This window comes from Nylanderia fulva, unplaced genomic scaffold (genome assembly GCF_048542155.1).
Source record: "Nylanderia fulva isolate GAGA-0341 unplaced genomic scaffold, ASM4854215v1 Scaffold17, whole genome shotgun sequence".
Lineage (NCBI taxonomy): Eukaryota > Metazoa > Arthropoda > Insecta > Hymenoptera > Formicidae > Nylanderia > Nylanderia fulva.
In genome coordinates, this window is record NW_028189945.1 from 2,572,214 (window position 1) to 2,598,233 (window position 26,020).

The 26,020-nt window shown below is 40.1% G+C and overlaps 5 protein-coding genes across 12 annotated transcripts in view; all 5 read right to left on the reverse strand.

The window, feature by feature from the left end:
- The window catches only part of Mid1 (calcium-permeable channel component Mid1), a 73,307-nt gene extending 70,445 nt beyond the window's left edge, over positions 1–2,862 (reverse strand). The window contains 2 exon segments of the mRNA XM_029312078.2: positions 1,266–2,360; positions 2,362–2,862. Coding sequence (XP_029167911.2) covers positions 1,266–2,360; positions 2,362–2,862 — 1,596 coding nt within the window.
- A 55-nt stretch (positions 2,863–2,917) lies between these two features.
- LOC146723758 (uncharacterized) lies at positions 2,918–5,337 on the reverse strand. The gene is made up of 2 exons (XM_085481154.1): positions 5,270–5,337; positions 2,918–4,047 (listed from the first exon to the last, which is right to left on the reverse strand). Exon 2 carries the CDS (start codon positions 3,701–3,703, stop codon positions 2,918–2,920), a length of 786 nt encoding a protein of 261 aa, XP_085337280.1. The 5' UTR covers positions 3,704–4,047; positions 5,270–5,337.
- A 5,185-nt stretch (positions 5,338–10,522) lies between these two features.
- LOC114938197 (E3 ubiquitin-protein ligase RNF13) lies at positions 10,523–16,020 on the reverse strand. 3 transcript variants are annotated; one of them, XM_085481156.1, is made up of 8 exons: positions 15,447–16,020; positions 14,429–14,770; positions 14,155–14,347; positions 13,857–14,068; positions 13,605–13,779; positions 13,310–13,468; positions 13,015–13,227; positions 10,523–12,929 (listed from the first exon to the last, which is right to left on the reverse strand). In XM_085481156.1, the coding sequence occupies exons 2-8, from the start codon at positions 14,606–14,608 to the stop codon at positions 12,706–12,708; spliced, it is 1,356 nt and encodes a 451-aa protein (XP_085337282.1). In that variant the 5' UTR covers positions 14,609–14,770; positions 15,447–16,020; the 3' UTR covers positions 10,523–12,705. The 3 variants fall into 3 exon arrangements, with proteins under 3 accessions (XP_085337282.1, XP_029167862.2, XP_085337281.1); XM_029312029.2 differs by having other exon boundaries at positions 14,429–14,775; XM_085481155.1 differs by lacking the exon at positions 15,447–16,020 and adding an exon at positions 15,111–15,230 and having other exon boundaries at positions 14,429–14,775.
- Positions 16,021–19,180: 3,160 nt separating this feature from the next.
- Positions 19,181–25,560, reverse strand: LOC114938155 (uncharacterized). Of its 6 annotated transcripts, none has more exons than XR_003821021.2 (6): positions 25,017–25,248; positions 21,288–23,044; positions 21,039–21,209; positions 20,768–20,899; positions 20,395–20,609; positions 19,181–20,312 (listed from the first exon to the last, which is right to left on the reverse strand). XR_003821021.2 is itself a non-coding variant. In XM_029311935.2 (6 exons), exons 3-6 carry the CDS (start codon positions 23,028–23,030, stop codon positions 20,451–20,453), a joined length of 2,205 nt encoding a protein of 734 aa, XP_029167768.1. In that variant the 5' UTR covers positions 23,031–23,044; positions 24,702–24,973; positions 25,400–25,560; the 3' UTR covers positions 19,181–20,450. The 6 variants fall into 6 exon arrangements, 5 of the variants coding, with proteins under 5 accessions (XP_029167768.1, XP_029167767.1, XP_029167769.1 ...); XM_029311935.2 differs by lacking the exon at positions 25,017–25,248 and adding exons at positions 24,702–24,973; positions 25,400–25,560 and having other exon boundaries at positions 19,181–20,609; XM_029311934.2 differs by adding an exon at positions 24,702–24,973 and having other exon boundaries at positions 19,181–20,609; positions 25,069–25,248.
- On the reverse strand, positions 23,364–24,696 carry LOC114938157 (phosphatidate cytidylyltransferase, mitochondrial). The gene has a single exon (XM_029311938.2). The coding sequence runs from the start codon at positions 24,618–24,620 to the stop codon at positions 23,493–23,495; it is 1,128 nt and encodes a 375-aa protein (XP_029167771.2). The 5' UTR covers positions 24,621–24,696; the 3' UTR covers positions 23,364–23,492.
- Positions 25,561–26,020: the final 460 nt, after the last annotated feature.

Consider the following 26,020-nt stretch of genomic DNA (forward strand, 5'->3'; position numbering starts at 1 on the left):
TACTATTCCTATCTAAATTACACTGTGTATTTTTTCTGTCGCGCGATTGTTTTTCTATAAATTAAAAAAGAAATCAGAACACCATGAGAATTGCAGTTTAAGATTAATCTGTAAAATATGGTATGCTTTTAAGAAATTGTTTCACAGACGTCAAGATTTACTTTGCTTAAATGCGTTATAAAGTAATAAACTCAAATATATAAATTCCTAGATCATTTACACAATTAATAAAGTTAATGTGTTTATCAAATATCAAGATAGATGGAGAACACTTTATTATAGATGGGGATCCACTCAATTAGAATAAATCTACAGTAATAATTACACAAATCTCTACAGAGATTCAATGTAAATGCAAATTGCAGTTGGATATTAAATGTTTTATGATTATAACGAAAACAATGGTGGCTTTCATAGATTTATCAAAAACGACCACCAAAAACGACGAAAGAGATTAATTACATCTTAATTATTATTTCTATGTAAAGTATATCGTGAATGTTTGATGTCGATTTTCTCTCTCTCTAAATTAAAAGACAGGCAATAAATTTTAAACAACATGGAAAACATTGCAAGTCATTTAAGATAAATCTTCATAAGTATATACGATCTTTTTGTAAAGAAATTGTCGCACACGTGACAAGATTTACTCAACTTAAATGTGTCACAAGTAATAAACTCAAATATAAATTCTCAAATTATTTTATATGAAATTAACAAGTTTATCAATGTCAAGATGGAGAATTTTTACTAAAGTTTATTAGAACCCACGCATTAAAAAAAAAATAAATAAATCTACAGTAGTAATTATAAATCTTTAGAGAGATTCAATGGTATTAATGCACGTTGCAATAAAATATCAAATATGTCGGACTTTCCATATAATATAACATTGCAAGCCATTTAAGATAAATCGATGGTATGCGATATCTGTTTTTCAAGAAATTGTTATATTTGCGCTTAAGTGTAGTTTAATAAACTGAAATATAAGTTAAGAAATAATTTCCACAGAAGTTAACACGTTTTTCAAGTGTCGAGACAGATGGAGAACGCTTTACTCAAGTTTATTAGGATTCTAAAGCTGCTCTATTCCACGCCATATATCGTTTTACTTTCATTTAAGGAGCAATAATAAAAGCTTTCAAGTTGACAAAGCACAAGGCGAGTGAATCACCCTCGAGAGAGAGAGAAAGAGAGAGAAAGAGAGAGAGCGACGTCTCTCTGTCTCAGGGTCGAGTGCAGCGAGAATCTGGATGGATCCTTACCTTGCAATCGGTGCAGTTGTGGATGACGGAGTACGGCTGGGCGCAATCGTAGCGCGCCAGGACCTCCTCGAACTCGCAATGCAGCCTCGCGGCCAGTTGATCGACGATCAACAGCTTGTCCAGGGCATCGGCGCACTTCTCGCTGCCGTTCAGCACGTCCATGAGCGGGCCGTTCTCGCCCGGTGCCAGGGCGTTGAACACCGCTTGTTCGCAGCAGTGCCGCAGACGCAGCTTCTTCAAGTCCAGATATCGTTTCTCGAGGGACAATTTTGGATCGTCACAGATCTTCCCCTTGTGCGACTCCTCGAGATAAAAAAGGCACTGTTCCCGGGCAGTCCGTACGCCCTCCTCCTTCTTCTCCTCGCCGACCCTTGTTTTCGTCGTCGTCGTCGTCGTCGTCGTCGTCGTCGTCGTCGTCGTCGTCGTCGTCTCGTCCGAACACAGCATGGGACAGTACTTGGGCACTTCCGGTGGACCGCAGCTACCCTGAAGATCGGCCGGCGCTGGTCCCGCCAAGTCGCAGGCCGACAGCCAAGGATTCAACTGGTTCAACTCCCAGGTGTAGACTAACTTCTCAGAAATCTGTTGCGACTGTTGCTCTCGCTTTTGTTTCCGTTGTAATTGTCGCACTTGCTCCTGCTGCTGCTGCTGCTGTTGCTGCTGTTGGCGATGACGATGACGCTCGCTATCGGTTTTGTAATCGCCACCCTGAACGTACCGTTGCTGATGCTGATGTTGCACGATCACCGTCGACGACGACGACGACGACGACGACGACGACGACGACGACAAATACGATGTCTCCAGCGGCGAGGCGTGCCCTCGCTGCGCGAGGTTCTTGTTGCGCGCGAGGGTCGGATTCTGCGTGAAGGTCGAGGTAAAGTGACCCGAGGGACTGGTCGAGCACAGCAGGGGCCACGTCAGAAGGTATAGCATAAATAGCAGCAACTTGTAATAACTCGCGCGCGTACGCGGCTTCTCCCCTATTCTTCTCTCGGCGTCTCTCCTCCTCCTAGTAATTGGCTTTTGGAACCAGGCAGTGTTATCGCTACATCCTCTTCCCTTTCCTCGTTCGTGCCCGTCCACTGTCGGGTGCGCGTAAACCGTAACGACGATCCAACGAGGATGCACACTTAGGCACACCACGATTAATCGCATCCACCTTCGCGTAGTCCTCTCTCGCGTCTCTGGGTCCTTGTTCGTTACCCGGAACACTAACACGCGCGTCGCCGTCGTCGTCGTCGTCGTCGTCGTCGTCGTCGTCGTCTCTGTCATCGATATAGGCAGTGTAAGCAAGCACGTCCTCCCGTGGCCTTCCTCTGGCTCTTCGAGCGGAACAACTCGGGGCCCGGACGCCGACGCCGACGTAATCATTCTCGTCCACCTCGTGATCCTCGTGGCGATCGCGCGTGCGCGCGCGCACCACGCCGCGCGAAGCGGAATTGCGAGGGACGCGAAAGGCAGTGGCTTCCTCGTTATCGCGAACGAACCGTGCGCCCTCGACGAACGTCTTCTTCTTCTTCTTCTTCTTCTCGTTCCACCTCCTCCTCCTCGACGTGGGTGGTCCCGTGGTGAGTCCGAACGGATCGAGCCGCATGGGCTCGCGAAGATGATCGAGGACGTTGTTAACGTCCTCGACGTCCCGTCGTCGCTCACCACCCCGTCGACGCTGCAACGTGCTTCCTCGCCTTCCACCAGCAACGACCGCCTCTCGGTTGGTGGTCGACGACGACGATGATGACGATGATGACGCGGGCGACTCGCGGTGGACTGCAGGAGGCCCCGCATCGCTGCCACCAAGGCTGAGGCCCGTCTCTCGGCACGCTCTTACTCGTTCCCCGATTCTCGACTCGTCGTACTTCCGGGACGACGGTTCCTCCTTCTTCCCGGACGGGTAATCGAGACGTAGTCCTTCCCCGTAGTTGGATGATGTCAGCCCCGCTCGTGCGTCGCCCGGACCAGTCGCCCAGGTACCTGCCTGAGCGGTCCGGGTTGGCGGGGCCCTTAGAAGTTCCCCTGGACCAGCGTACCACGACCGACCGAGACAGCGAGAGTCGCGGTGGTTGCGGCGGCGGCGGCGACGACGACGACCCCGGCGAGGAGCTCCCTCGACGGCAACGCGACACGCTCGTAGTAATAGTCCACCACCTCCGCTTCCGCCTCTTCTTCCTGCCGCGCCACCTGCACCTTCTCCTGCACCACCACCTCGCGGTCTCTCCTCCCCCTGCCGATGCCGCTGTCCCGGGTGTTGCGCGCCACTTCCGAGTGAGCGCGACGACGCCGGCGACGGCGGCAGTTCTCGACGCGCGCGACGACGTTGCGTGTATCGAGGACGACCTGATGCGAAAGCACCTGAACAACACCCGCTTCTTCGTCGTCGTCGTCGTAGTCCCCCTGCCGAGGCTCGCGAGCTCCCAGTGCGGGGCACCGAGGTTCATGCTGCATCCTGAACGCCCGGCTACGTACCCTCCTCCTTCTCCCTCTTCACTCTGCTGCTGCTGCTGCTGTTGCTGTTGCTGCTGCTGCTGCTGCTGCTGCTGTTGCTGCCTGTCGTCGCCGATGATCACGGCCGGTGGCGGCAGGACAGCACGCACCACCACGAGGACGACGACGACGATGATAATAGTAGTGGTAGTCTGTCGAATCGCCGCACCCGAGACCTCATCGACACATCCCGGTAACAACCGATCGAATAACAACCCGCGATCGACGAAGACGGTAAATGAACACACGGCGAGCTTCGGTCGCGTCTCCCTCGAGGTGGTCGAGGTGATTGGTGTTCCTGCTCGAGGAAGGGAAGAGAAAGAACGAGGTTATGGCGTTTTTTCACCACCACCACCCTCTCGCGCGCGCGCGCGCGCTTTTTGCCTCAACGTCCGATCGACTAACCGATCTCTACTGACTGATCTCGAGTGCGAGGTCGCACGGAGACCAATATATAAGATCGGCGGGTCCTAACGGGTATTCTCGCGGCGACGAGGATGATGAGGGGCATACGAGAGGAGCATTATTAGGCGAGGACGTCGTCATCGTCATCGTAGCTAGGGGTCGTCGCGAATGTTGGAGACCGCTCCGTGATACTCGGGACCCCGCCGCTGGTACTGCTGATGCTGATGCTGGCACCACCGTCGTCGCATCGGCGCATTGTCAAACCCCCTTGTCGCGGCGCGCCCGACGATTCCACTCTCGTTTCTCGTCTCGCGACTGAAACGCGAGCCGCCGTTGAAAATGACGCGCCAGACGGATGATGATGATGATGATGATGATGATCGTAGAACCTGATGATGACAATGATATTCGGAACAACGATCGCGTAAATCCAAAACTGGTGAACGCAATTAAGGGACTTGGATTATTCTTTTTTCCACATTCTTTCGACAGTTCGCGAGCTTTTCTTTTTACCCCTTTCTATCTCTCTACGATACCATTACGCACACGTGCTGGCACGCGGACGCAGCAAAGGACGAGGCAATGTTCCGTGGGAGCACGCAACCCTCTGCTTCCCAACAGGATTACCGATCTATATCAATTATTGGTACATACATGCATTATCTCTATCTCAGTGTATCGATATTCTCGCGCTACCCTTTAACGTCAATGATTTATTATCGTGCACTCGGTGTGGCAAGGGGTGCTCGATGATCGTCGATCGGGAAGGGGGAATGAGGGTGAAAGGAGGAGGGATGTTGTTCGCGCGACACGAACCAGAGATTCGAGAGGGTTACGGCGAATCCACTCTGTTCGCGGACGGGGAGGATAGACTCGCGTAGAGGGTTGCGCGGATCCAACGTTATCCGGATGTTACCTTCTCTCTCTATCTCTATCCCTTATTCTACCCCCTAATATTATATCTAGGGCTCTAAAGAACGACGACGGCAGCTACGACGACGACGAGCAAGACGACAGTCGTCGGGCCCGGCGACGGAAGAAGGAACGACAGGGATACCACAATAGGGCACCAGGCTATTATAATGGAGCACATACACAAAACATGTACTACACACCACTCTTTGCTTGATCTTGCGGGCGAAGCGCGCGCGCGCGCGCGCGCACGTATATATCGATACGACGACGTTACGAAGAAGAAGAGGAAAGAAGAAACACCGCGACCCGCGCCGACATCAGGCACTGCGCGCCAGCTCGTTCTCGGCTAGCTCCCGTACTACGCGGACGTACCCGAGGATCCCTCTTGGAGAGACTCGTCGCTAAACTTCGGGGGAGAGCTCCCTCTGTCTACCCTGTCTCTCTCTCTCCCTCGTGTCGCGATGCTGAAGAGGCGCGCGCGCGCGCACCATGCATCCCCCAACCTCTCTTGGTGCACCCACTCTCCTCTTCATCCCCCATCTCTATCCCGCTTGTTTATCCGCTGGGATCCCTCGCTCCCTCTCATATGCACGCGCTCATCGTTCTCTCTCCCTTTATCCACAACCCCTTTCATCCATCATGCAGGGCGGATTCTTTCTCCTACGCGAAAATTGCGCCACCTGGGTTCTCTCGCGTTCTGACGCGATTCCGGTTCCGACAGGTACGAGCTTGCCGAACGAACGGTCTCTCGTCGTCGCGATCATCCGGCATTCGAGACTTTGGGTATTTCTCGTATTTCGGTATTTCGACGACGACGGACGTCATTGGGCACGGGTCGCCATCTTCGTTCTCGCGCCGCTCCCTATCCGGGGACGGCGGCTTCGAGCGCTTCCATACCCTCTCTCTTCGCATCCTGCACCCTTTATCATCCCCTCCGGCGCTACCATCTCTCTCTCTCTCTCTCTCTTTCCCGCCTTTCTTCGTCTCTCCTCTTTCTCCCTCGTACCCGAAGAATCGCGCTTAAACCCCTTTCATCCCTACCTTCCTCTCCGAATCCCGCCCCCGCGGAGGGTTCTTCTCCGTCTTCTTCTCCGAGAGTAGTTATCCGCCCTCCCAGCCCCAAAGAGAGAGAGAGAGAGAGAGAGAGCGGCGTTCGCCGAAAAAAAAGGAGAGAAACCGGCCCAAGTACGATCCTCGACTCTCTGGTGCGCGCGGCGCAGTATGGATTTGTTCTCGTTCCGAGATTCGAGCGACCGTCCGAACGACCCGAATATATCGGCGGCGGCGGCCGCGCGTTATATACGCTTCGACTTCGATCGGCGGCGACGAGGTCGAGCCGAATCCGAGAGGAGGGAGAGATCGGACCTGCCTGACTTTGCATTCGTTTCGGGACCGCCTCCGATTACCGGTTGGTCCTGCGTCGGGATCACCCTCTCGAAAGATAGACTACTTCTAGGACGCTGAAGAATCCTTGCTCCTTGGAAGCTTATCCTCGCGGAGCCAGCGCGCGATAAGGCTCGGACAGAAAAAACAGTATCCTTGAGAGAATGCAAATACGCTTTGATTCGAGTATATTTTATCCTGATAATAAATAGCCCCAAATATAAATAATTTTGGATAAAGGATCATTTATCCTTCAAACAAAGTGCTAAATATTCTTCTCTGGTTGAAGCTGAAATTTACTTGTAAATATTGCAAGGACAAGTGACAAGTGAGCATCGGATATAAGCGGTACTTTCAAATATATATATAATAATTCTTAGTTCAAATGTGACTAAGTTTGTTTTTACCACATGCGATTTTTCAAACGAGAATATATCTTGAGGATAAAATATAATTTACACAAACTTATTTATTATTAAGGCAAATGAAAATTTGTGATTACAAAGAGCGTTCAAATAGCGTTCGAGAATGAAAATATACTTGAATCAAGGATTCCTTTTTTTTCTGTGCGAGTATCGCGAAACAATTTGCGATACTTGCGATTGTCGGGGAATTGTTATGGAAAACGATGGAGAACGTTTATGCAAAGATCGATCGAGGATTTTTTTCTATGTGTGCATCTCCATTTGGAATCGTACATTTCTTATTGTAATAAAGTGGCCAATTAAACAAAAAGTATTATCATAGTAATACACTAAAGTAACTAACAGACAATGAGTATTTTATTAAACGTAAAAAAGAATTTGCGATACTTAATTACTAGGTGACGTTTTATGTACGTATCTCTATTTGGATTCATCAATTTTTGTTATAATAAAACGGCTAATTTTTAAAAAAGTATAATAATACACTAAAAGACAATTAGTATTTCGTATTAAACGTAGAAAAGTATATCATCATAATAATAATCTGTCGAGAGATAAAAAATCTATTCTCAAAGCAACGAAAATATCTTTCCCTGCGTTATTAATATCCCGTTAAAGTTTCATTTCGAGTTCCTTGCAACTTTCGACAATTTAATGACTTTGTTAACTTTCCTGGTACCTCAAGCATAAAATGATAATAAGTCCTCCTACTCATCATATATCGAAGTAAACTTTCTGTAAACATTAATTATGTTAGTTAACTCGATTTTTTTTTCCACGAAACCTTCATTAATTTATTTATATATAAATAAATTTTTTCCCAATTAATACAGGTGCAAAGAAAAAAAAGATGTCGATTGTTGAGAAACTCTGCTTCAGTTTTTGCATTTCCAATGTTTCCTGTATCATTAAATAAAAGAAAGCAAAACCGAATTGATCTTTTTCCACGACGAAGGCAACACGTGCACTTCCTTCGATAATTGATTTACATATAAATGAATTATTTCTTAACTGTAAGGGACAAAATATTGAGTGTTGAAACTCTGCCTCTCAACTTGCATTTGCAATATTTCCTGTATCATTAAAATGTAAAAGAAAGCGAAACGTGCATGTACGAGGAACTGTCTTTGCGTGCATATACTTTTGCGAAAACAGCTGCTCCGTCCGGCTATTTAAATTCCGCAGGCCAGCTGAGAGAAAGAGAGAGAAAGAGGGAGAAGAAGTGGTATGCTGAAATGTAGCTCGAGTCGGGATTTAAACGAAATCCCGAACGCGCTCGCAGTGCCGTCTCTTATTGTCTCTGATCCTTATTTAATCCCGCCTAATCAATCGATAATAAATCAATCGCATTTCTTATGTACCTCTGATTTTTCAGCCGATTAAATTTGATTTATCGATTGATCGATCAGCAAAGAAACTTCCACGCCGTCGACTGACAGTTTGAAATCTTACGTGAATATAATGATTTTTATCTTTTATGACATTTATCTAAATTAATTGATAAAAGTGATTTTAACGAAATCATGCAACAATTTGTAACTCGGAAAGAGTGATGTTGAACAGTTATACAGTTAACTGTTAATTATTGGATTAAAAAGTTGTACTGTTATAAAAGAGTGCACAAACATATTATAAAATCATCACATTTAACGGTAAATAAAGTAAGAGCTTTGAGGCAACTTTTTCATTCTTGGAATTCTTCGAAAAAGAGAGAGAGAGAGAGAGATGGCAGCTTTAGCAGATAAAAATAAATAATAAATCAATATCAAACATGTGCATTTAAGAAAAATTCTTTCCACACGCAGTACCCATAACTCGCAAAGCAGCATTAAAATTCGCTCCTTTCGTCCTGCATTAAATTTACATCAGTCGAAAGACATCGCGCATCATGTATTTAAATAACATTGTCTCCATTCTATCTCTTGAAAATCATCTCATCTCATTATTATCATATTTATTATTTATTATACAGACAAGTTTTCCCCCGAGCACATCGAGAAAATACAGAGAGAGAGAAGACAACAATATATCAACAAAATCATAAATTATTCATAACAAGATCACATACACGCGCGAAGAAACCCTTAAATCCCAGTTGGAATCATCGGCGAACATGTTGCTCGTCTCCGCGAGTGTATTCCGGTGTTAATATGCTTAAAACTTTGACTCTCTCTCGAACCATTTGGCGGAAGGTGCCGCCACCCCCGGGGACTACACCCCTGAAAGAGAGAGAGAGAGAAGCGTTTTCCACCCCTGCGCACGCACCGATGTCGAGCCTCCCTTTTCCCGTGCAATACCATACACGTACGTGTATATGTATACATATGCATGCATGAATGCACACACACACACACACACACAGACACACACACACACGTATATACACGTGTGCACGCCGGCGCATCGCATCGATGGCCACGTTGCGTGCGCGACCCGTATTCTCAAGGTGGAAATGGAAGTTGCGCATGACCGTGAGTGAAGAGAAATTTTCGCGAATCGATAATACACGACCAGCTGTAGCGACGGGTTAGTCACGCGGACAGCTTGCCCGTCTCGTCTCGCCGCTCGGACGACCCCCGAAACCATCCCCTTTCTATCGCCCTTCCCTTCGGAGCGCCTCCACTCCTCGACAGCAATCGCGATACAGACCCAGACAGCACCAAATCCAAAATCGGCGCATAAGATATCTTTAAAATATGTTTAAGATGTCTTTCGGATATCATATCACAAGATTTCTTAAAGCTGTCTTAAAGATTTCTCAATGATATCTTATGCGCCAATTTTGGGCTATACGTCCACGTCCTTATACATATACATATATCTAATCCAGAGTACATATCCATATATATATTAAATATAAATATGAAAATCGCATATCCGCGAGATTTTATTCCAGATGGAAAAGCCAAGTCTTTCGCATATTTCTTTCCTCGTTCAATTACTACGATGAGTATTACATGAGCTCATTATTCAAGGTTTTTAATCAATCGTAATCGCTTAGGTGATCCGGATGATGACGGTGTCGCTGGAGGGTCGCATCGGGATTGCTGTGATAGCAAAGGTGGAGAGGACTAGCTTCTCTTTCTCGCGGGAGGGAGGAAGGGGCAATGGGGATGAACAAGTAGTTTGGAATGACGTGTAAAACAGTACAGCCGTCTCTTACTACTCGTGTGTACACGTCTTGAGGCGAGGTACAAGAGGTAAGGACACGAGCGGCATTGTATCGTCACGTGCGACCACTCGCCGTTTCTCGACTGCAAAGTGTTGGCTCCGCTCTTAGTGCGCTCCTCCCACTCTGGCTATATCCGGCTCATCTTGAAAATCTCGATCGACTTGCCGTTACTTGCGAAAATCCCGCGATGCTCGCAAGAGCCATGATTTTTGAAATCCTATAAATTTTTTTGGGACACTTCTCCACTTAGGGATCTTCGAACTTGTAAGATTCTATATCTTTGGATTTCCAACACGCTAGATATAGCTTCTATACGAGAAACTCCTTACAATTTGTTTGATCTATAATCTTAGAAAAATCTTTGTAATTAATTCGTAGCTTTTTACAGATTGAACATTGACAATTTCAATTCTCTTGGGAGAGATCGCTTATTCGATAAATTTGACATATATTCTTTTTACAAATTCTTGCTATAATATTTACAGATCGTTTTATTTTATTTCATAATCTACAGCTTCTCAATTTGTAGATTATTTAAATTTTAACTTTGTTTTGCCATCCATTACCGAGACGTATCGCTTATCGTAAAAACAATAAAGTATACCATGTCTTATGAGACTAAAGCCACAGATATAGGAAGCATATACTGTTCTTATTATATCGTTATCGTAAGTAAAAAACACTCGCGAGTAAAAAGGATATAGACCTACTTGATAGATTTCACTATCTTCTTTTAATGAACATAGATTTCCCATTCTATTCTCAATAAAAGAGTAAGATATATAATCCATTAAATATCACTATCTCTTTTAAAATATTTACTTATGCTCGCTTACAAACAATCTGTGCTTCCTATGTCTCTTGGCTAAGACAAATTATATATTATACAATAAAAAATATAAATACATTGCATTTTTATTAATAGATTAATATATTACATTTATATATCGTTAAACAATAAGATCATAGCAAATACTCTTGTGTCCCGATTTGGCAATTATAAAAACAAATAAAAATATTTTTCACGTTCTATTTATATATAATGAAATTTCTCCGATGCTATTTACAAATCTTTTTACAATCTTGCCGCGTTACATTCTATTTGCAATTAATTTTTGCATTTACTTTTCTCGAAACTAAATCACGTGCGCGTGCGCGTGTGTGTATGTATGTGTCTCTGCAATATAAATAAGCATCAGAATATTGTTCGATACGAGTCCTCTTGTTTTTCTCATTATAAATAAACTCTCGAGCGGATCTTTCTTAAAATGTTACAATAAAATAATGGAGCTATAAAATAAAATAACAGCCATAATAAAATAATGTAGAGAGTCTGTTGACAGCGTTGATGTCTCTCTGATATTTGATTTAAATTTAAATTATACAACTGTTTCACATTAGAATTGTCGCAACTTTTGCTTCTATTGTTGTCGATGAATAATCAGATAAAGAGACATGTTATTTGACAGTAACGAAATTTACATGTAATTCTGGATACATCATATTGTATACAGCTCATTTTATATAATAAGTATTATTTTATCTTTTTTATATAAAACAGTATAGTTAGCTCACATACAATTAATTAGCATATATGTTAAATAACAATAAATTTTTCATAAAACTTAATATTAAAGATTTAACTTGATCAAGTTAATATCTAAACTTGAAATTTATTTTGTCGTTCACAGTATTTTATGTCCTGCATTAAAAGGATTTTATATATTTTTAGTCTCTTGAGACTGTATGTATTATATGTATATATGAACAGATAATATTTACAGATCCGACGTCAAAAACGTTCATCACTTTACAATATCACGCGTGTTCGTCATTTACCATTAACGTAATCATATATTTATAAACATAACAAATCGTACTTATATAACAAATCATGTTTATAGCTTGGTAACCATATGACGAGAAATACGCAATTTCGAATAAATTTAATCTCGTACAGTGTAACCAAAAATCAAATAGGCCATATACGTATAATTGCTAAGAAAATAATGTTACGAAATGGTAAATTAGAGTTTACCCGTACGCACATACATACATACATACATACGCACACACACGCACACATACAACCCAGCACAGTCTTACTATCTTGAAAACGACTTTAAGGATCAAAAAAAAAAATAAAATAAAATAAAATAAAATAAAGCAACATATAATATCTCGAACGTAAATAACAGATCGTTCATTATATACATTAGGTTTTATGCCTCGCATAAATTCACAATCTAAAATATAAAATTAATATTTCCCTCAAAAGATTCGCAATTATAAAATATAGAGTTATTGATCTATGATACGTCACTGCGTGATATTCGTCGCACAAGAAAGGAAAATGTGATGTATTATGTAATTTATCAAATAAAGACCAGACATATTAGGTGCAAACAAATATTTGGCATAAAGCAAAGTCGTAATATCATAATTTGAGAAAAATATAACAGAGTTCGCCTATATTAAAAAATACTATCTACTTACCTACTTTCGGATTATCCGTTCTCATTATCCTACGTCGCTTCTACTATAACGCTGTGCACCAATATTGTACCAATGTTCCTCCCACAAAGGAAAAAAAAGACTCCTTTTTCCACGAGACATTCATAATGTATAATGATAGTCACATTGTTATGTCAGGCCATTATGTAATGACGTTGTTTCTGTTCTGCGAACTACTGGCCAACGTCATCGCATCATCCGGAACATCGACACAACGATCGGAATTTGACGTCGCGAGATCTGACACGACTCCGCGTCGCGACGACACAATGTGAACAGGTACGGGAAATTCTTGAGCGTCCGCGTACAAGTTTATCGTATGTGGTTTCGTGCTGCTGACTGAACGTTCTAACTCTTGTGGTTCACCTACAAATTGAAGAAACAAAATTAATAAATTGTGCGCATATTTCATATAGCTGCATATCTGTACACAATCAGCGAATAATCTCACCATTTATGCTATGGTTTTCGGATACCAGGAAAACACAAGTTACATTACTTGGTTCACTAGCTCTAGTACTATTATCCTCAATAGTAGTAAATGACTGGTCGGAATCAGAGTTATTATCGCTAGAGTTATCGTTAGAATCCTGCCGAGATTGTAATCTTCTGGCTCTATTGAAAGGATTCTCTCTCTGTCGTGCAAATGTTCCTCCTTGGGTACCTAAAATATTTATCTTCGAGTTATTCGTAATGTAGATAAATTACAAATCTAAATTATTTGATTCCGAGAAAAATATCCGTACCTCGATGACCGTCGCGAATGAGAGGCGTTGTGTCATCGGCATCCGAATCACTTTCGTCGGTCACAACCTGCTCGTCAGCCGCAAAAACCTTTCTTTTGCAGACAGGACAAACCCTTCGGTTTTTTGTCAACCATGGGTCAATACATTTTGAATGATAAGCTGAAAAATTGTGAACGTGTGAATGATAATTTATTATTTTAATATATTTCAGAAAATATTAAGAAAGATTATGATTGAAGAAACGAAATATTTAATGTAATATAACGCAAATAGTTCGTTAATAAAAAATATTTACCATGTGCACACGGTAAAACTCGTAACTTCTCTCCTTCCACATAATCATCTAAACAAATAGCACATGTCTCGTATGGATCACCCTTTGTATACTTGTGTGTAGGAATCTTTTTTAAACTAGAACTAGGTAATCTATGTCTCCGTTGTCGCCTTCTATCTTTTATACATCTAACGATCTGTGCAATATACATAAATAATTAATATTGAAGTTAAATTATATTATATGCGAGATTTTAATGCATTTGCTACTTGCCATAAAAATAACTATGATTAGGAAACATATCCCAACAACAATAGCAAAGGGCAAGAGTAAGTGCGTATTAATATTGAACGGCAGATCATCGTTAATCAATAGAAAATATAACTGGTCGTATAAATAATTTTCTTTTATAATTAATCCTGTAACATCGCCAACAAACACAGCTGGTATCATGATTCCTATAGGATCCTTTGCTGACATTGGTTCTGGAATCAATTTTTCACATGTATAATTATAACAAAAAATAGATGATATTTTACTTTCACAATTATTTAGTACTCATTTAATTTACCTAGTTCATTGCTGTCCACATTATGTACAATAACAGCATCGTATCCAGCTTCTTGCGCCATTCGAACTTTTATTTCAAAACTACAGTTATAACGTCGTATTAAAACTATCCAATTTCCATTGTAATCGGTAATATTTGGTGGAGGCTGAATTTTTTGACACGCAGCTGGAGGATTAGCATAAACTGCCATGCCCTAACAAAATCATAAAAATATATATATATATGTATATATAATAAAATTTGTATCACAAAAAATCAATTAAAAAAATGAAACCTTAATTCCTTCCGATGGTATTATGCCTCCAAACTTGGCAGGCATATCACGAAACTCCTCTTCAATCTGATGCCTTGCCACTGCGGAAAACACTAAGATGTCTGCGCTGCTGTATGTAGCGCACAGAATCAAAAAGATAAGCCACAAAAGGACTTGGTGATTTAAACAACACGGTCGCATTTTGAAGCAGTTGAAGCATCCACGTTTTCATCAATTTTATATCATCATTTTATGATTTCATTGAGACTCCTCTCGAACAGTTCATTATACAATTGTCAGATTTACTATGGTGAATACATCCAAAGTAGATAAAAAGTACATTGTAAAAAGTGTAGTCGACTTCTATTCTAGAAAGACAAATATATTCCATCTTATCATCCTGAACAATGATACTAAGTTTGAGATGTGTGCTCCAGGTTGTTAATAATCACGCAATAGACAATACACATTACGCGCATGATTCATAATATGTACCCAGTATCTAGTTAAAGTAAACAAACAAGTTTCGAACGATCTTTGTGATTTCGAATGCACACAACTTTACGACGCACTTTTCCAAGATCTCGCGAGACAAAGCGTCAAGCGTTGTAAAAATTCATCTTCGCGCAGCTTCCAAGGTTTTTCAACGGACCGAAATAAATGGAAAAAAAACACGGATCGTTAACGAGACACGCAGTAACACCTGTTGTCGGCATTTCTTTCCACAAAATGACCCCCATGAACGGTCCTCGGGATGTTGACGCGGGACCTCCTTGGACAAGAGAGATAACACGCGCTGTCCGTATACAAGTATAATATACGTATATATTACATCAATTAATGCGACGAGCATTACGTGACATGTATTCACGCGTACGTGTATTCGCGCGCGCGTGCAGCGGGTCAACACGACCGATTATCGACGCTGTTATCAGACGACGCGATTTCGCGACCCGGATAGTCGCGTGCCAATCTTTTTTTAGGGGGAGCGAACAAAAATCGTTTGTCATTATTAAAAAAAATAAGAAGCAATACGTACTTGGAAATTGTTCGTGACTGTCATTCAGCGCGACCATTAATCACTGCCTTATGCTCTTCTCTCGGCCAGCCATTAACTAAGACAATGACAATACTCTGCCTATTTTCCTTCCTTTCGTCCCTCTCTTTTTTCCCTCTCACTCTTTTTCTCACCCGAGATCTTCAAATCGGAAGTAATCGTCTCTCCTGGAAGCGCTCCTCGTCGCTAAATCGCGATCACTCACGACGGAGAGGATGAGACGCCGCGCATCACGACGAAAACGTCATGATTGAACGTTCTTTTCGAGGTTATATTTTACTTCCCGATTATATATATATATAACGTTGTCAAATGGTGAACGACGACGATGATATAACGACGGGCGGATCGATAGAAACGATTTGTTTGCAAGATCCAAATCAGCTGGAAATCGTAATCACCTGGCGGACCAAGCGAGCTGTCACTCGCAACTAATGATACGTGGGAAATGCGTAGGACGCGACCAATCGCGTGCGTTATAGATTAGGCGTGTTTGACACGCGGCGCTTTAAATTGCGACTCGAATTCCGGGGATATCGTCCACGATAATTTATTAAAGACCGCTAATCCAGGATAGAGTTACGTGACTATTAAATGAATAGTCACAAAATGGCCTGGGAATAATTGCGGATTATCGTCGTCGCAAAATATCATGTCATTTGTATATATAAAAAGACATATAAAAATACAAATAAACATATATAAACTCGGAGTTTTTTTAGTCATCAAAAAAAAAAATATATATATGTACAATATAATTATAATAATGTAAAATATTATTTTACAAAGAGACAAGTGATTTGGAGACAATGTTATTTTCAGATACCAAAACAAAAAAATTATGGTTTCTGACACACATGACACTTATTTCTTTATGTTGCTTTTATTAAAATCGAAAATTATTAATCGCAATTTAAAAATGATTTTTTGTTGCGGAAATGCGAACAATTATATACATCAGCGCGGGTAACTGCGATGACATCGCACATACCTGATTATGGTTGTTTATGCACTTTCGTTGCATTATTATTCTACGGGAAATCGATGACTGACGATGACACGAAGTATCCGAAGAGAGAGGATTCCACACATACGCGGAAACGAATCAGCGACACTGAAAATAATTATACAGGATGCGTGTTTAATACTATACTTTAACAGGAAAAAATCATGACAATTTTTCACGAGAGAATCCGAAGACGATTGGCCGCTATTTGAAGTTGTCTCTGGTCGCTGTTGGCCTGTTCGATATTTCGAGAATCGATTTCGATTTCGATTCTCGAAATATCGAAATATAGCCGAAGCAGCTTATATCATTTTTTTCATGTATAAATTATTTCATTATTTCTCGAATCCTACTCTTTGTTTGAAAAATATTATTTTACTTCGAACAGAGAAATCAAAGAAAATATTTCTCAATAACGAATAATTCGACAATATTGATGGAAGAAGAGCTTTATTCGCTTTATAAATAAATAAATAATTCGACTCACATTTTGATTATATATAACCTCCATGTCGGGATGAATTATTCTCGTAGAAACTTCGAAACATTTATTTGCACTCGCGTTATTATTTTTCGTCCACAGTGCGACGACGCCCGAATTTTAGCTGTCACATTTTCGACAAGAATCGGGCACTATATATATATATATATATATATATATATGTATATATACACTTCACGATATTTTGGCCCTTAGAATACGATCGACAAGCGTTGAAAAACTCCGCGGAATTCGCGTCGAAGGTATCCGGAAATTATCGCGATCTGCCCTCGTAAATTTGCGCGCGCAAATTTTCGACACGGCTCGGCTCGCTGTGACGTCACGTCAAGGACATCAAGTACGCGAGGATCGCGAGGAACGAACGAGCGAGATATTCAACGACGACGGGATCAATTTCGCGCGTGCGATCGCGATCATCATGTCAGGACACTCGACGCGATCGGATTCATACAATAATTAACGTAAAGACATTAATTAAGTAATTAATTAATTAATTAATCACACACGTATACTTTCGCGGACTGACCGGTGATAATCCCACGAACCGCGAACGTGATCGTACATAAGTACAATAGAAAGTAGAAAGTGCAAGTATTTGAAAATATATTTATCCAGAGTGAGCTCTCGATTGGCCAATCAAGACAGAGAGATTCTCGGTCTCTGATTGGTGGACGAAATTTGCTCCACCAATCGGAAATCAAGGATCAATCGAGGATCGCTTCACCCTAGGCGAACACTTTCTAGACTGCTGCTGCCCTCTGATACACTTTCTACTAGTTCATAATCAACGTTCCCGCGCATATCGCCTGTCAAAGTATATATATTAATTAGTATCTTTACATCGCGTTAATTATCGTATGAATCCGATCGCGTCGCACGTCGCAATCGCGATCGCGATCGTGCGGGCGAGATCGATATCTCGCGTCCTCCCGTCCTTCGCGTGACGTTACAGCTACTTCGACTCTAGACACCGAAAGTTTGCGCGCGATCGCGAGAATTCCCGGACGCTTTCGACGCGAGTCTCTCGAGTTTTTCGCCGTTGTCGATCGTGCTCCAAGCGAGCGATTGCTCATTTTCGCTCGTATTTTCGCATCAGCGTGTCTAAATATCCTTACTCGAACAAAACTCGGAATGCTCATCGTAAAAATCGCACGACTACAAAAACGATCGCACCGCCATATTGTCGTTATTTTACTTTAATATTGCACGTTGCTCCCTGAAATTTTCTCGTGGATTGTCGAGTCGGAAATATTTAGTAGAGCGCGAAAAGTGCATATATTAGTCGCATATTATATCGAAATACGCGACGATCGCGAGTGTATTCGGTGTTCGAAAAATGCTCCTTCGCGTGCTCGGTTCTATTGGGAATATCGGCAACTCCTGGGGATGTCGCCCTCGTTGGATAAGGCCCTTCGATAAGTGTCAAAAAAGCGACGACACGAAAATGGAGCATCGGTTTTATTCGCCCGCGAATAAAGTAACGCGAGTGCAGTATTTCGAAGCTTCTTTCGAGGACAGTTCTTGTCGCAGAGGTTGGTCTCCTACCGGAAAAGCGACGAGGAATCCAGAGTAGTGATCGAAATGTGAGTCTAATTATTTATATTGATAAAGCAAGTTTTTTATTTTGCCGAAACTTTACAATACTGTGCATTTTTGTGTATGGAATATATACAAATATGTAAATTAAAATCTGCTCTGAGCAAAAAATTTTGAGTATACGGACGCGAATTATCGATGCTGACACTTTACAAGAGACAATGGTGATAAATTTTTACAACAAAATTCATTTTTAAACAACAATTGCGAGGAAAACACACGATTTGCTACGACAAATATTATTTTCATGACTATCGATATATCGAAAATCGCAATATCGAAGTGAATTTGATACGTAATTTTATGATTTATATATACATATATATATATATATATATATATATATATAAAACACTAATAATAAAAAATGATATAAACATAATTGTTAGATACTTAGATAATTTATAGCAAGAATTTGTTATAAATCATATACATAATTTTATATATATGATTTTTATATAAATGCTAATAATAAAAAATAATATATGTATAAACACTATTGTGTTAGATATACTTAGATAATTTATAACTAAATTTCTTGTCCTATTTAGTTATTATATTATTAATATAAATATAGACTAATATTACAAATTAGAAAAATAGCTAGAGAGATTTTTAATCAACATATTTATTTTTGTGTATACAAATTCATAAATTCACATAATTTTAGCGAGAGATAATAAATAATTATTGAAATCGAACTAAAATATGTCCAGCTGTTAATATATCGCACAATATTTTATTTTTCTTGTGATAGAAAGGTGCAATGACAGATCCACAGATTAATACGCTAACAAAGTTTCAAAATTTTACTTCTGGATGCCGAGTTTCAGTTCTTTTCTCAACTTTCAAACGTACATACATTACTTATTATTTTTATTTTGTCAATTAATAATATTAACGGAATAAAATTATTTCAGAAATACAAAGATATTAATTGCAGCTTTCTGAAAATGTAAAATGTACCATCGAGAGAGTGTATGTGAATCAGTAAGGTGTATTTCATTTGCACAGGCTTGTACACACACTCATACACACACACACATACACACTCGAGAAAGTATCAAATACAAACTAAACATACGCACATAACATAGTTGTTCATATTCGCCATCATATGTATTATGAGATTACATATCAGCAGTGCTAAGTATCACACTATTTTGTACTGTCTTATAGAAAATACATGTGACAAACAGATACAGCGAGGGCGACGTATCCACTTAACACATGCACCAAAATTCATCATTATTACACTCGTTATTGCTACATAAATGTTATTGTTATTTTTCGCATTATTCTTATGGTACAGCATAAGAACAATACTATATACAAAATATGGACATGTAATGAACGCTATTTATAAAAGATATCGTTCAATTGCAATTTATACATTTCGTCGTATTGCATTACGAAATATAATTCGCAAAAAAATCAGACACTCCAAAACTTGAACTAAAATAGTTAGTTCGATTAATAATCTAATAAGTAATTAAATATACAATAATATTTCTCTGACATATTCGTTTCTGAAAGAGTGTAGACGAAATAAGCGTATTTTGTGAAATTAAAATTAGAAATAAAATTTAGGCACAATTAATTCTACTTGGATATCTATTCTAAATTATAAAAGATCACGATACGAAAATACGAATAACTAGGCTAAAGTGCACATTCCGTTAAAACGCTTTCGTAAGATCGATCAATAAAGATGATAAGAACTCTACTAATTCAAGGCACCAATCTGTAACAATCACTCAATATCTGTCAATTTCTGAAAATGTACTTAATTACAGAATCTAATTTCATTAATAACGATTATTTACACTTATCATAATTTTATTTTTATTTGATAATCCAAATCCATGATCATCTAAATCCATTAAATTTGTCCACGTGAAAATCTATCGTCAAGTAATTGTGCCTTCATCACAATAGTTTTCTTTTGCGCTTGATCAAATCGATTAACTTGCAAATCAATATCTCTATCAAATGGCCTTCTCGCTGATATTCCAATCCGTTTTGCCTCTTTTTCTTCTTTCTGGAAAATAAATAATACATCTCTTATAGCACTATTCTAACAAATTTAAGGAAACAAATATGCAAAAAAGTAATATATTTTTATTGATATAATGTAATGATTAAATATATTGCATAATTTGAAAAATACGACTAAAAAAGAACAAATTAAATAAATACCTTCTTTTTCTTGGCGATTTTGCTTTGATGTATCTCTAATAGCGATTTTTCAGACTTTCTTTTTTCATTTGTTTCTTTTTTATGAAATTCTTTCACATGTTCTACATCTGATTCTTTGAATCTCTTTGCCTCCTGAAAGAATGCAATCAGTTAAACATTGGTACATATGCAAAATATGTAGAGATTAAAATTCCTAATAACAAAAAATTAATTCTCTCTTTCCAATTTAAAAAATAAATAAGAGTAGCAGCACATTATTTTAAATATTTACCAAGTCTTTCTGTTTCTGAGCTTTTTGTGCAGGGGTATCAGTCCAACATGATCTATCTGACATATCCGGCCCATCTCGAAGTCTGAATTTACGAGGACCCAATCCAAGATTAACAGCTTGCGCCGGTGGTAACTCGGTCATCCATTCCTCGCGTTTATTTCCAAGATCAGCCTAAAAAATACAAATACGTTCTTCTTTTCTCGTCGATAAAACTGTTAGTCCTTGATGTGTAAATAATTTTAGTTTTACCTCATCTAAATATCCTTCGTATCTAATTTTTTGCGCCCTCAAATCTAATTGTTCGTGCACGCGACTACTTTTCAAAGCTGGATGATCGACAGGCAAAGGCCCTATCGTACAATCATCGTCGGATGACTCGTTCGAAGCTTCTTTATGTGATTTTATAGTGTCAGGTAATACAGGTCCTATAATTTTATCTCGCGAATCATTTTCGTTCTGTTGTCGTTGTAGCAAATGTGGTGGCAGTGCTGGTCCAAAAACGTCGGTTTCCATTGTAACAGAGTCTTCTGGCTTTCCGTTTTGACGATCGTTGTTTAATCGAGGTGGTAAACTAGGTCCGATAAAACTCGCGCTCTTGTCGTCATCGATTTCATTTTCATCAAGATTAGTCGACGATGTCTTCTCAAGTTTGTCACCGCTGGCGATACCAGTGTTAGATGTTAATTTTGGTGGCAAAACTGGGCCGTACACGGATTCGGTTTCTTTCGTATCCTTCTCCAACAGTTGTGTTTCATCTAAAGAATCGACGCGTTGCGAATATTTCTCTTCCAAATTCGAGAATTCGCCACTGTCAGGATTAATCATCATTCTCTCCTCTTCATAATGTGCCTTTTTTCTCGCAGAATCCATACGAGTTTCTTTCGTTACCAAGAACGTCGCGGACGATGCGGAACTGAGTAAGGAATCTGAAACGGCACTAGGATTATTATTAGTGGAACCAGACGCCGGGTCTAAGTTCCTTCGTTTTACCTTTAATTGTTCCTGCCGTTTTCCTCCATTCGCTTCATCGCCGTCATCGTTCTCTCGTTTCGTTCTCGCGCGATTTTCGGACCGATCTTCGGAATCGTGCCTCTTCAGTTTTGTCTTACGTGGACACGGAGACGACGCTCGACTCCCCGAATCCCGGCAATCGGATACATTCTCGCCAGTCTCTGACAGAACGTCGAACTGCGACAGATCCAAGTCCTTGCAGTCTTGAGTCTCTATCGACGAATCCTCTTTGATATTCTCGTTCAAACGAGCCTCGCTGTAGCCACGATGTCGTTCGACATTCTTAGGATAGTCTCTCGAATTTTGCGACTTGTTTTCTTTCACCGATGTCTTCTTAGAGGCGTCATGTCTTCCCTGATCCTCTCGGAATCGATAGTCGCCGTTCGAGGACTTGATCAGTCTACTTGATTGATGGGATCTGTCCCGACTTCTGTCACGAGAAGAATGATGCTTGTGCCTTTCATGATGTCGACTCCTGTGCTTGTCGCTGGCCGCTCGTTCGTTGTGATGATTCCTTTCGTACGAATGTTCCCGGGATTGTCGCATTTGATGGACACTTCGATCTCTGTCCGATTGGCGTTTCAAGTCCCGCGAAATTTTTTCCCTCACGTCACCCTCGTTGGAATTCCTGTAACTCTTGTCGTTCGCAGCGGATCCAGCGGACGTGTCCCTGCTTTCGCGGTAGTCCTTGTGCGAATTTCTGCCATCCTCCTGTCTCGAACTCCTCTCATACTTCGAATGCTTCGTGGAATATCTGAGATCCTTGTCGTCCATATTCCTACCGCTCTCGTGCTTCGATCGTTCTTTCCTGTCTGTTCGATAGTGTCTGCTATTCTCGCAATGGGATGACTTGTGCTTGGACTTCCTTGTTCGATCTTCAGTATCTACAGGTGCAACTGAATCCTTGCGTGTAGCCTCAAAACGAAACCGTCGTCCGTCATCACTGTCCTGGCTCTCGGAATCAGAATCCATCGTTGTCATAATCTAGTTACGTGCTGAAATCAAGACAAATTATTGTCAGTTGAACTCTAACGATATACATATTTATATATATATATATATATTTTTTTTTTATATACATACATACACACACACACACACACATATATATATATGTATCTTTGTATTAATATTTGTGATGTTATATATGATATTAGATAATATAGAATTGAATTAAAACGTTTCAATTTATCTTAATAACAAAATTTTTTTTTATAATGAGAAACAAAAAAATATTTGACTATTCTACAAACGTATACCACAAATCAAAGGCATCTAATAACTCTAATTATGTAGAAAGAAAATGTTACACTGTTGATCATAACTATCCATTTTATTTGTGATACAAGTTTCGTTAAGAATTTACAAATATATATATGTATATATGTATGTATGTATATATGTATATCATAAATAATCTTTTTCTGAGAAAATCACACATAATTATTCAACGCGCTTTTCAGCATCCTTTTGTGTTTCTGTTTTCTTTACAACAGTTTCAACGATTTTATCAATTTTACTCGACTCAGACAGAGAAGGTTTAGCTAGAACAGCAATGGGAGAATCCAAGGGAGATTGTAACATCTTGATTATTTTGGCGCTGCTATATTTAACAGATTTAACAAGTCCTGCCGTTAAGATCCCTTTTAAGCTTTGCGTCACACTAGATCTCCAAACAATTTCTTTCAAACATTGCTCCAATATCTCACAGCATTCTGGATCGTGCGCTATAGCGCGCAAACAATCTTCTGTATCTTTTGATCTTGGACCCTGAGACCACGCTCTGACTAATTTAACCTGTGGTGTTCTGGGTAAATGATTTAAATGAAGAATTTTAGTCGCTGGATTGACATCTTGGTGACAGGTAACAGTCATGTGATCTGACTTTGGAATATCTATATAACTATCAAAATGTTTCAAAATTGGTTCATACAAGTGCTTAAAATGTTGCAATTGTGGTAGCACAATATTACTGATCTTATCTTTGTTTTCGCCAAAGATCATGCGAAAATCACCATGGTAGGACAAGCTGGTGATTTTTTTGAAGAAGTCGGCTTCTGTAAAATGCTCAGGAAGCAACAGCAAGGCTGCGTGTACAGCTGAATGCAAATTCTGCACCAGAGCAGTGCGCAGTTGAGAATTTTCATCCGGTTCCACAATTACTTTAACCGGTTTATGTAATCTTCCTGCCAAGTACAAATCATTCCAATCTAATAAATCTTCCACCAACGAAACCTCAGAAATCACTCCATATTTAATGAGTTGACCTTGATTCGTTCTGACCAATGTGTTATAAAATATTTTAGCACCCGATCTCTCCTGCACACTTGTAATTGCTTTGGAGCCAAGGAATCTCAACGGTTGAGCATAATGCTTGGGATTATTTATCAAGTTCTCCGCATGCCATTTGTTGACATTACGTACAACAAATATGAGATCCAACATGTTATTGCCATCATTATTAGCCTGTTTGAATGCACCTGATCCATAAGCGAAGCAAAATTTCATATTTCTAGGAAACTCTCGAAGTACATGTTTCAATTGCGACATCTCCGCGATTTTCTCCAGCATTTTGGGAGGGGAATCAATCGAAGCTTTAATGTTAAAATATTTTCCAGCTTATTACAGATTTGAATTTCACGTAACTCTTACATAGCCTGATTTAATTTCAGCTCGAATGTGTCGAAGAATTCGCCTGGTCGAGAGTCTATGGCTCAGAAGATGATGTTACATGATATTCGCAGCATGGAGCCTCGACGAATTCACGCCGTAACAGTCGATGGAATCCGAGGAATGCCAAACGAACGTCGATCGACAACTTGCAACATGCGTCTCTCGTAAAGCAGAGCATCCACGTGTTCTCACGGATCTCTCTACGTGAATTAACCGTGAGTCATTTCCCGAGGCCCGATCGCTCGTTTAACCTAAAAACGCAGGTTCATGAGCTTCGTTTTCCAATTTACTTACTCAGAGGAAAGGATGGGTTATATAGTTTCTTTTGTATCGAGGGTGAAAGTACCGAGGTGCCAATTTTCTCGTCGGAGCCTTTAAATTCTGAATTTTTAACGAGCGAATCAACACATTTCTGCATCTATACACGAAACACAAATACACTGCGCGATCAGCTCTCGCACTATACGACAATGATATACTTTCATGTATATATTATAAAAAATGTATAATCGCGATTGCACCGCCACGTTTCAGCTGACTGGAGTATTGCATGTATATATGTACAAGTATATATATATATATATATATTTGTACAAATTTTATTTATAATTTTTATATTGTAACCCCACACGTGAATCGATATATTTAAAAAAAAACGTGTCAAAATATTTGCTTACCTCTTATAATCGCGAATTTTTCAATAATTTTTCTCGCAAATATACAATGAAACTCATCCGGACGATTCCGTGATAAGAGATAAAATGTGGACCTTTGCTTTGTCCCGATTCGTCTAAAAGTGAGGAACTTTCGAGAACAACATACGTACGCTCCACTTCTCTTTGGAAAACATTGCGAGAGTCAAAGACCTAACTGGACTTTCAAAAAAAAATCGTAATTATTAGGACAATATAAAAGTGTATATAAATTTCATTGGAAAGGTATATAAAAACGTGACACATTAAAATCTCGATTCAAATTTCGCGCTCTCCGAGAAAATGTAAAAGAAATAAATACAATCGGAGTGAAGTAAGTTTCGGATTCAAAGGGTGAATTCTCGATATTAGGAGGACATGACTTGGCAAGAGCCAAGCGTGAGATATTCTATTGTGTGTTAAAAAGGTGCGGGTACAAATTCTTCCGCATATATTTAATTATTTTGTCGATGTTGATTTCTATTAGTGACAGATCTACATTTTCTCGAGCTTTTCTTCAAAAGGTAATATTTCAATTCTTTAAAGTAGAACGTAGTATTTGAGAAAATAGAGAAATATATATATACAGGCACATAAAAAAACTTT

Coding starts and splice junctions, on each gene's coding strand:
- LOC146723758 (XM_085481154.1), bottom strand. CDS start 3,703: ATGAACCTCGGTGCCCCGCACTGGGAGCTCGCGAGCCTCGGCAGGGGG.
- LOC114938197 (XM_085481156.1), bottom strand. CDS start 14,608: ATGCGACCGTGTTGTTTAAATCACCAAGTCCTTTTGTGGCTTATCTTT. Junction 14,348..14,428: donor TACCATCGGAAGGAATTAAG/GTTTCATTTTTT, acceptor TGATTTTGTTAG/GGCATGGCAGTTTATGCTAA. Junction 13,780..13,856: donor TAATCATAGTTATTTTTATG/GCAAGTAGCAAA, acceptor TATATTGCACAG/ATCGTTAGATGTATAAAAGA.
- LOC114938155 (XM_029311936.2), bottom strand. CDS start 23,030: ATGACAACGATGGATTCTGATTCCGAGAGCCAGGACAGTGATGACGGA. Junction 21,210..21,287: donor ACGAAGGATATTTAGATGAG/GTAAAACTAAAA, acceptor TGTATTTTTTAG/GCTGATCTTGGAAATAAACG. Junction 20,900..21,038: donor CTCAGAAACAGAAAGACTTG/GTAAATATTTAA, acceptor GCATTCTTTCAG/GAGGCAAAGAGATTCAAAGA.
- LOC114938157 (XM_029311938.2), bottom strand. CDS start 24,620: ATGCTGGAGAAAATCGCGGAGATGTCGCAATTGAAACATGTACTTCGA.